Below are 10,732 nucleotides of genomic sequence, written 5' to 3' on the forward strand. Positions count from 1 at the left end.
AATTAAGAGTACTCAATGAAATTAAATTTTTCTTCAATTCTGATATATGCCACACTCCACTAAGAGTTCTAACGACTCCCTCAAAAATGATTTAATTATTATTTAAAAATTTTCTATAATTATGATATTTGAATTGATAAATTAATATATTTTAATTATATTTAAATATTTAAATAAAAATATTATTTTATATTAATTACTGCAATTATAGATATAATATCTGAAAAATTAATTAAATATTAAATAAGGAGATATGATTATGTCCAACACTTTAACCACAAATCGTTCAACACTTCACTTGATTAATTTAGAGCTATTTATATTAATTAATTATTATTTTGAATATTGATAAAGTAAAACTTGAATATGTCAAATTTCCAATAGAATTCCCAACACTTCACTAAATAATAATTGTAGGCTCCACACCTACAACCCCGAATTTCCACACCTACTTCCTTTCATAGCTATTATTATACTGATAGATTCATTTGGGAAACTACAACAGAAATTTCTTACGAAGTTCTTTGTTTTTCCCTTATATACTTATTGCTTCTACTTTGTTTCTGAGGTATTGAGCCATCTGTTTTCTGATTTTGAACATTACATCCACATATATTTTTCTTCTCATACATCCTCATGTCGTCATTACTTTCGACTTCCTCATCCATTTCTAGAAAGAAATACGATGTTTTCCTGAGTTTTAGAGGTGAAGATACCCGCAAGAACTTTACGGATCATCTCTACAATGCTCTAAATAGAAATGGGATCGTCACTTTTAGAGATGATCCAAAGTTGGAGGCTGGTGAAGAGATTGCACCAGAACTCTTCAAAGCAATTCAGCAATCATGGTGCTCGGTAATCGTTTTTCGGAGACCTATGCCTTTTCAGGTTGGTGCTTGGAGGAGCTTGCGGAGATTGTTAAACAAAAAAATGACAAGGGTCATAAAGTATTTCCAATTTTCTACCATGTGGATCCCTTTGATTTAAGAAAGCAAAAAGGAAAAGTTGAAGAAGCTTTCTCCAAATACGAAGAAAGATACAAAGAAAATAAAGACAAGATCCAAAAGTGGCGAAATGCTTTGACTGAAGTGGCTAACATCAAGGGATGGCATTTGCATAATAGGTATTTCTTTCTTTTCTTCTCTATTTCCTAGTTTTAATGACTAATTTTTTTTTCTTGGATTGCATGTTATTTTTTTATAACTTTGTGCTTTATTAAGAATTCTCATATTTCAGCTGACATAAATCCGTCTTAAATGTTATGGTAAGATTTGAAGATGTAAACCTGAAAACCCTGAGTACATTTGTTTTACAAAACGTCATTAGCTTTCGTTGCATAAAAATCCAATTTCTTTGTAAGCCTATCTTTTTTATCTGATTATTAAAAACATTGTTTATATAGAAGTCCAAAAATGATCAAAGACCGTTTAAATTTTACAAAACACGTAAATCTCAAATTTTAAGTTAGAAGAAACCAAAATATTATAACCGAGCTTTTGTCGCACCGATCCGCCTAAATCTAAAGATTACCTGAAAGTCACAGTCAAACAGAGAGTGAGTTTTCGAAACTCAGTGTGTAACATCACATACAAAAATCATTTAGACATATATATATATATATCAGAAACAAAGGTTATCGGAACATAACATATGTAAATTTATAATCCTACCCCCATCCGCTACACATCATCTCCTACCATCCAACACACCATATACGGTATCACATACCCATCCATCCCTACACACCATTTAGTGTCAATATGTTACTTTTCAAATTATTTGTAGCTGAGCTGCCAATTTATTAGACAATTTATTGTCGTTTACAGAAATATATGTGGCTATGCCATCAAATACGGTAGAAATATATCTACTCACATTTCCTCCATATACACAATCCTTCCCCAAATGCACAAACATAAAGTAATAACAGATGCCGAAAATGTATATGTTGTACATGCTTAATATTATACTCAAGTCATGCTTACCGTATATCAGATCATACATAGCGTATTGCATATTTTACTTATCACATATCATTTCAAACATGGGCACATACATCTAATTTTACACTAACAGATGGTCAGAATACGTGTTTTGTAGCTTAATTTAAAAGATATCGACCCTACAAAAGGTCTATGTTCGATCCAAACAATGTTTAGAGTCTTAGGTAAAAATTCAAAATTTTGGGCATACACGGTCTGGCACACGGTCTCACACATGATCGTTTGGGCCATACGGGCCCAAACTGTGGCCCAAACGGCCGAGATCATATGGCTGAATGGTTCACACACGGCCAATTACACGGCCGTGTGGCGTCAACAATGCAATTTTTGGGCTTTCAATGTTAGCTCTTTTTCGGGGTTTTTGTTATACACTTGATTTTTTCGGAGATGGTTCTGAAAACGAGTAATCCTCCACCTAAATCGACAATTAATACAACCAATTTCACTAATCATTTGTGAAATCTAACTAAGAATTGACCACAACGAAGCTTATCCAATCCTCCAAAAACACATCCACACACTTAACGTTAAACGAACAGCTACTAAGCGAATCCTAAGTTACTGGAGGAACAACAGACACGTCTTGAACTTCTCCTAAAACATAGCGGATTAATTAGATAACACAAAGAAATACAAATTTCGCACCATACCAACAAAGTTTTGAAATTCCCAAATGTCCAAAGAATAATTTCACAAAAAGAACACAGTAAAAGACGATAGAACCTTACCGCTAGGGATTGGGGCCAACCAAATAGAAGCTATACCATAAAGAAGTTACAATAGAACCGAAACAAGAAGGAAAAGAAGCCAAACAGAAAAATTGAAAAAGGAAAAAAAAAACTGAAGAAAGAAGAGAGAAGAGAACAATAACGTGAAGCAAAGTTGAGGCAAACCTGGGAAATTTGTGAAAAGAAAAAAATTAAAAGAATAAATATGAGAACAAAGCCCTCTCAAATCTAATCCAACAACCTGCTAACTTAGAATATTTTTTTAAGAGTTTAAAACCCAATCCAACACCACCAACCTGAACAGCTAACCAAGGACTAACAAAAATAATTTAATTCCCCAAAAACATGACTTGAACCTAATACCTCACAAACACAACTAACATACTTAACCACTAAAATATGTACTGATTAATGATAAAATTTAATAAATCAGAAGTTTAAGATTTTGGAGCGTTACATCAGCTAACGAGCAAGTAGTGTATTTTGATGCTACAATAGATCTTGTTGTCTTATTCTTGTTTTTGTTTTCTTCCAACTATATTATATTTCATGATTCACTGAACTAAAAATGAAAAAGTGCATTTGAAAGATAGCATTGAAATTTAATTTCTTTTAGGCATGAATCAGAGTTTATTGGAGATGTTCTTAAGAAGATATCAGCGAAATTATGTCAGACATATCCGATTGTTCATGATGAGTTGGTTGGAATTGGTTTACGTTTGGAGAAATTGTATTCGAAAATAAATATTGGGGAAGATGATGTCCGCATTATAGGAATTTGTGAAATGGGTGACATTGGTAAAACAACTCTTGCAAGGATTGTTTACACTCAAATGTCACCTCAGTTTGAAGGTACAAGTTTTCTTGCTGATATTCGAGAAGTTGCAAACAAATGTGGACTTGTTTCTTTACAAAAACAACTCCTTTCTCAAATCTTCCCAGATGAATGCTTCAAATTTTTCGATGTGCATGAAGGGAATGCCATAATTAGCCACAGGTTGTCTAGCAAGAAGGTTCTTGTTGTTCTTGATGATGTTGATAACTTACAACACTTGAAATGCTTTGTTGGAAGGCGTGATTGGTTTGGTTTAGGGAGTAGGATCATTGTAACAACAAGAGATGAAAATTTGCTCCGATCTTATCGAATCGATGATGTATATAAGCCTACAACATTGGATCCTAATGATGCACTTAGGCTTTTCAAGTTGAAAGCTTTTGATAGTGATACAACGCCGAAATATGATTTCATTGAGCTTTCTAAACATGTTGTACATTATGCTGATGGTCTCCCCTTAGCTCTTGAAGTTTTGGGTTCATTTTTGTATGGTAGAGATATAATTCAATGGAGAAGTGCAATCGAAAGACTTAAACAAGATTCTAACAAAGAAATTCTTGAGACACTAAGAATTAGCTTTAATGGATTGGAAGAAAGGGAGAAGAATATATTTCTAGATATAGCATGCTTTTTCAATGGGGAGGAGAAAGATATGGTAATGAAAGTATTGGATGGTTGTGAGTTTTTTCCAGATATTGGAATCGATGTTCTCATTAAAAAATCTCTCATAAAAGTCAGTGATGACAATAAATATTTGCGGATGCATGCCTTGTTGCAAGAAATGGGAAGAAAAATTGTTGAAGAAAAATGTGTTGATGAACCTGGAAAACGTTGTAGATTGTGGAAGGAAAGAGATGTTCATCATGTCCTAACAAAAAACACGGTAAATCATTCAAAAAAAATTATATACAAAATTTTCTTTTTATCAATATATGATGTAAATCCAAAGCTTAGTCTAATTAGTTTACATATATATCCTTAAGTGACGTCGAGTAGCTTTAAGATAATTTTCATTTGCTAAATACAAATATTAATAAGGATTTGTAATATAAGTGTTTAATTTTATTGACTTCCTCTTAGACTTGTTTATGGGTCGAGCTACTTGACCAGGTCCAAAGGCCCACTCGGTATTTGGGAGTGTTCGGGTAAAAAATATTAGGCCCGAAAAATGGGCTTAAGAAAAAAATTAAGGCCGTTTAAAATATGGGTTGGGTTCGAGCTTGAACATTCAAGGCTCGAGCCTAACCTGTTTTTAAGTTTATAATACTTTATATTATGTTATTTTTATATATTATGTAATTTAGAACACATTAAAAAACAAACCTATGTTAAATATATAATATTACACTTATATAAACATTAAAATAATATTAAGATGACTTTATAAAAAATTTCAATAAATAAAAAATGTATAAATTTATTAAATATTAAAATAATATAATATAAATATTTTTTTAAAAATTAAAAAAAAATAATATGGGCAAGCCTAAAATGGACTTGGGTTAGTCTTTTGTAAATATGAGCGGGTTTGAACAAAATTTTAAGCCCATATTTCGAGTCGGGCCAGGCTTTGGCAAACATAAAATATATTAATATCATACTTAGGCCCGACCCAACCTGACCCATGAACACCTCTACTTACTCTCATTAGACAATGTTTTACTTTATTTCTGAAATAAAATTGCGTAAGGCTTAGTCCAATTGATTAATATAGCAGTTTATAGAAAAGTGACGTTCAGTAGCATTGATTAATTTAATCCTCTCATTGGAAATGTTTTACTTTATTTAAAACGGTTTATTCTTTATTCTTATCTTTTTTAGGTTACAGAAATGATTAAAAGCATGATTATCGACAATCAAAGGTAAGAAAACATACATACACATTTATGATGTGTATTATTAATATTGTTTTTTTTTGGTAAAAGTATCCAATAAAAATCATTTGAAAATACCTTTAATGCTTAATATTTAATGTTATATATTTATGAAATTTATCTAGCAACGCATTACTCTTTCAAAAGAAACACGATAGAGATATATCCTTGCTAATATTAATTGCTTATATTTGATGCATTGACAGTGTATTTTAGTGAATAAGATTTTAGTATGTCATCAAAAGTTTTTAAAAATAAAATCAATTGATTTCATTTTTAATGATATGTCATTATTTCGTAACAATTAATAGAGTTATGCATTACAATTGCACTAATATAAATCAAAATTTTTATTCTAGTTTTCTAAGGCTTAGGTGATTCGAAGTCAAATGTAAATATTAGATATATATATATGTTTGAAATGGGTATATGTGATCTCTAAAAAAAACTTTTTCATGTATCTAACGAGTTCTTGAAGGATCATCAATCAATACCCATATTTGGACACGTGTTATATATAAGTATCAGATAGAAGTCTTTAGAAAATAGCATTGGAGAAACATAGCTTTGAGGTATTGAATGTTTTTGTATATTTTAACGCTCTTTTTGTTTTGTCATGGATTTTAGGGAATCGGGCAAGATACTCAATTTGAATGTCGATGCCTTCTTGAAGATAAAAAAATTGAGATTGTTCAGAGTGCTTTGCCTCTCAAACTGTGATGATCTCAAATATCTTTCTAATGAGCTACGACTTTTAGATTGGACAGGATATCCTTTAAGATCATTACCTTCAAGCTTTCAACCGGACAACCTTGTCGTACTTCTCTTACCATATAGTCGCATTGAACAACTATGGAAGGGAGATAGAGTAAGAATTAAATTCATCCGATCTTTATGTTTTAGCTTATTTTAATAATAATAATAATAATAATGTGCTTTATTATGTTTTCTCTTTTCTCTCTAATCTGTTATTGTTTGCAACAGCCCTTGTATAAGTTGAAAATAATAAGCCTTAAACAGTCCCGAAACCTCATTAAGACACCAGACTTCACAACAGCCCCATATCTCGAAGTTCTGATTATGGAAGGTTGTACCAGATTAGTAGATGTTCATCCATCACTTGGACTGGTTAAGAGACTTAAACTTTTGGATTTAAGAGACTGCAAAAGTCTTAGGCGTCTTCCAATCAGAATTGGAGCGGAATCCCTTGAAACTTTAATTCTTTCGGGTTGCTCCAATCTTGCCAGGGTTCCAGAGATTGATGAGAAAATGGAACATCTAAAAACTCTTGATCTTTCTGGTTGTTATAAAGTTGAATATTTGCCAGAGAATTTGCAGCAGGCAGAATCTTTGGAATAGCTTGACTTGAGTGAAACAGCCATAAAAGAACCACCATCCTTCATTTCTCATTTGAGAAATCTTAAAGTTTTTTCTTTCGATGGATGCAAGGGTCCGTCTAAGTTAAAAAGAAATCTCCTTTCTCTTTTCAAGGTAAGCCAAAGAGGAAGGATGAATTCCATAGCTCCAATTCTACCTTCATTAGCCGGTTTGAGTTCATTGACAAAGTTGAAACTAAGGGACTGCAATCTTGGTGAAGGAGATATTCCTAGTGCTATTTCTTGTTTATCCTCTTTGACAAATCTTGATCTTAGCGGTAATAATTTCAGCAGCATACCGGCATCTCTTACTCGACTCTCCAAACTTGAAGATCTTCGGTTGTCAAATTGCGGCCTGTGCAATATGGGTGAAGGAGATATTCCTAGTGATATTTCTGGTCTATCCTCATTGAGATATCTTGTTCTTAATGGTAACAATTTCACCAGCATAGCTGCGTCTCTTACTTGTCTTTCCAATCTTCAACATCTTGGAGTGTCAGAGTGCAGTGAGCTTGAATCGTTGCCTGTGCTTCTATCAAGGATGACAAGTGATTGGACACATAATTTTTCTTACTTTTTGGCCGGTAACAGCTACAGATTGGTTGAGAACATTAGTGCAATAACATTGCTGAAAACACATATTAAGGTTGATTGATCTCTCTCTTTTTTTTCATGGTTTTAGTTGCAGAACCACCGATATTTTATTTTGCAGGCATTTGCAAATTCAAGAACGACTTATGTTTTAATTTGCAGGCATTTGCGAATTCAAGAAAGAAATTTGAAGTTGTTGTCCCTGGAAATGAAATCCCAGAATGGTTTAGCCAACAGAGAGGCGAATCTTCAATTAAGATACCTCTACCTCTCAATATTCAGAATGACAGTCAATGGATTGGAGTTGTTTTCTGATGCGTTTTCGTCAATGATGGTGATTCCAAGACAAAGGTTATCGGTGGTCCAACTTATATCCATTCTAGAAATTCTGGACAATCTAGTAGTAATGGATCTGTTTTTCAAGTTAAAAATTCTCTTGAGGTCCATTCCAGTTTCCTTATTTTAAATCGACGACCCGTAACGAAGGACCACCTTTTTCTTCGTTATTTCTCTCGTGAATTATTATATCCATTATCCTTTGAGGATAAATGTGAAACCAAGAATTTATGGACAAGGGATTGCTCTGATCATGAATGCGATGAGCTTGAGATGTGTTTCCAAGACTCAAAAAGGTCTTCTTCTGTTACGGTGAAGAAGTGTGGTGTTAGAATAATGTATGAGAAAGATTTGGAAGAAATAAAAGAGGTGCAGTGCCATACCACTCAATCTTCTCCAAACTTGGAACATATCCATCATCACTTTACTGAAAACGATGGATCCGCAGGCAGTACTTCCCTTGTAAAACGAAAACGTGATATCCAGGAGGAAACAGAGGAAGAAAGGCCGCAGCCTAAACGGATGCAACAAATTTTCAATTTTATAACGGGCGGATCAGGGAAGAAGCAATAATTGTGTAAACTACTTCACTAGCCCTTTCGTACAAATAGGTTTTTTCTCCTACTTAGTTAAGTTCCTGTTTGTCCCCTGTGATTGTTTGATGGTACAAATAGATTCATTATATCCGCAACATTGATTGATGTGATGGAACTAGAAATATATTGGTGTTCATAATACCAACATGAAATTGATTTAGAGTGCACTAAATCAAAGCAGGCAAAATGCATTTTGAAATTAAAAGTTGAATACTTGAATCATTTGGAAGTAAAATAAAATCCTTGATATAAATACCACACATTTAATAAATAAAAAATGATAAAACGTTGATATAAAACTTTTCAGCTTTGTTAGTCCATTGAATGGGCATCCCAATCCCAAACATTGATATGATAAAACATTTCTGGTCTATCCTCATTGAGAGTTCTTACTCTTAGTGGTAACAATTTCACCAGCATAGCTGCATCTCTTACTCGTCTTTCCAATCTTCAATATCTTGGAGTGTTAAATTGCAGTGAGCTTGAATCGTTGCCTGTGCTTCTACCAAGAATGAGAAGTGATTGGAAAGATGATTGGGCTTACATTTTTGCCACTAACTGCTACAGATTGGCTGAGAACATTAGTGCAATAACATTGCTGAAAACACATCTTAAGGTTGATTGTTAAGAGTACATCACATCAGCTGTGTAAAGTTAGGAAGTTCGTCACATCACCTGTATAAAGTTAGTTAGGAAGTTCAGGTTGTTAGATGTTTAGCAAGCTGTTAAGTTTTCAGTTAGTGGCAGTTTATTCTATACAATTGTGTATAAATACAAGTACTGCACAGTAATAGAGACTAAGCAATAATCATTCATTTACAGTATACTTTTTCATTCATTTTCAGTCTAAATTCTCATATACTTACATGACAAGTCTATCGGTTGTCAAGCATTTATCTATTGTAGAAATTCTGAACAAGCCCGCTGTAATGGATCTTTTTTTCGAGGTAGAAATCGCCGATTGATTGCTATGAGTAGCTGGGGGTGGGTAAACCAATAATGAAAGATCACCTTTTTCTTCGTTATTGGTCGCGTGATCAATTATATCCTTCCTTTGAGAAAAAATATGGTGACTGTGAAACCAATAATTTATGTGTAATGGCCCATTTTTGCCCGGGCTTACACTAGAACCAAAACCAAAATAAAACAAAAATAAAAAAACAAAATAATTAGGTCCAATGTCCCTGTTACAAGTCTAATTATTTAGCCCACAATAAAATAAACCCCTAGCCCAAATTCTGACCCAAAACAGAAAAATATTCAAGAAATCCTAAGTTACCAAGTTTACACAAGCCAGAAGCTTCTGGAACGTGCCAGAAGCTTCTGGAACGTGCCAGAACAACGCCAGGGGATCGGGCTCCCATCAGCAATTCCGCAGAGTCTCCGAGCCTCATCCACGAGTGTTCTCTTCCGTACAGTCGAACCTGCGAGAAGAAAATAACAGAAATAGGCCAGCAGATGACAGCAAATATTAGAGTTTTCTCTATTTTATTTATTTATTCTGTAAATCGGTTATAAAAAGGCCGAAAAAAATCAGTGTAAAGGGGGATTACGAAAAGATTGAATACAAAATCAAAAAAAAAAAGAAGATTCCACAAAAATTAGAAGGTGATAGTTTACTTTATTTTAATTTTTTTGGTTTTAAATCTCTGTTTTCATTTTTTTTTTCGTTTTTGAAATACTTTTCTTGTATGCGAATAAATAAAAAGGAAAAGAGAGAGGGGAGTTTACCTTCGAAAACGAGCCATCGGAATCCTTACCTCCTTCGTCGAAATCGAAGCCTGAGATGGGGATTTTAGAGTGTTAATCGGCCGAATAGTGAAAGGGGAAATTTCCTTTGTTTTTGAAGTGGCCAGGGTTTGGTCTTTGAGAATCGGTTAAAAAAGGGGAAAATTAGGGATTGCTTTGATTGCTTAAAGAAAATGGCAGATGGCCATCCAATTTCTTTTGGTTTTAATGTTAAAAAATGGTGTCATTTAATAAAACAAGAAAGCCCGCACGTTGGCCCAATTTGTAAGCTGGATATGCGCATTTCCACCTTAAATGGGAAATTTCGCGGACGGTCCCTCATACTTGTGCCACCCTTAATTTAATCTTATTTTATTTCCTTCACATTTGCCCTGAAGTTTGCGGGCTATTCCAATTCAGTCAGCGCCTGAGTGTTTTTCTTTGGAGTTGGGAACATTTTCACTTTTAACCCTTGAGCATTCACACGCATTGTATTTTAGTCCTTATGACAGTTTCATTGATTTATTTTATTTATTAATTATCTCTGTTAGTTTAATTTTATTTCAATTAAGTTCTTTTTTTCCATTTCAATTTGTATAATTCATTATTTTTTTTATATACATTCATTTAGTGTTTATCTCTTTTTTTATATACATTTTAAATTA

At 33.2% G+C, this 10,732-nt stretch overlaps 2 protein-coding genes, 1 long non-coding RNA gene and 1 pseudogene across 4 annotated transcripts; 3 read left to right on the forward strand and 1 right to left on the reverse strand.

The window, feature by feature from the left end:
- The first annotated feature begins 554 nt into the window (after positions 1-554).
- LOC107954698 (disease resistance protein RPV1-like) lies at positions 555-1,586 on the forward strand (annotated as a pseudogene).
- A 1,930-nt stretch (positions 1,587-3,516) lies between these two features.
- Positions 3,517-6,799, forward strand: LOC107954918 (disease resistance protein RUN1-like). The gene is made up of 4 exons (XM_016890614.2): positions 3,517-4,449; positions 5,388-5,428; positions 6,068-6,308; positions 6,425-6,799. The coding sequence occupies exons 1-4, from the start codon at positions 3,517-3,519 to the stop codon at positions 6,797-6,799; spliced, it is 1,590 nt and encodes a 529-aa protein (XP_016746103.2).
- On the forward strand, positions 6,077-8,471 carry LOC121209451 (probable LRR receptor-like serine/threonine-protein kinase At4g36180). Its single transcript, XM_041080115.1, has 2 exons — positions 6,077-7,462; positions 7,570-8,471. Exons 1-2 carry the CDS (start codon positions 6,950-6,952, stop codon positions 7,720-7,722), a joined length of 666 nt encoding a protein of 221 aa, XP_040936049.1. The 5' UTR covers positions 6,077-6,949; the 3' UTR covers positions 7,723-8,471.
- Positions 8,472-8,582: 111 nt separating this feature from the next.
- Positions 8,583-10,530, reverse strand: LOC107963116 (uncharacterized). 2 transcript variants are annotated; one of them, XR_001701867.2, is made up of 3 exons: positions 10,071-10,320; positions 9,206-9,763; positions 8,583-9,014 (listed from the first exon to the last, which is right to left on the reverse strand). It is a non-coding gene; the product is annotated as an uncharacterized lncRNA (long non-coding RNA). The 2 variants fall into 2 exon arrangements; XR_001701866.2 differs by lacking the exon at positions 8,583-9,014 and having other exon boundaries at positions 9,133-9,763; positions 10,071-10,530.
- Between the last annotated feature and the right edge of the window lie 202 nt (positions 10,531-10,732).

The sequence above is a fragment of the Gossypium hirsutum genome, chromosome A11 (assembly GCF_007990345.1).
Source record: "Gossypium hirsutum isolate 1008001.06 chromosome A11, Gossypium_hirsutum_v2.1, whole genome shotgun sequence".
Lineage (NCBI taxonomy): Eukaryota > Viridiplantae > Streptophyta > Magnoliopsida > Malvales > Malvaceae > Gossypium > Gossypium hirsutum.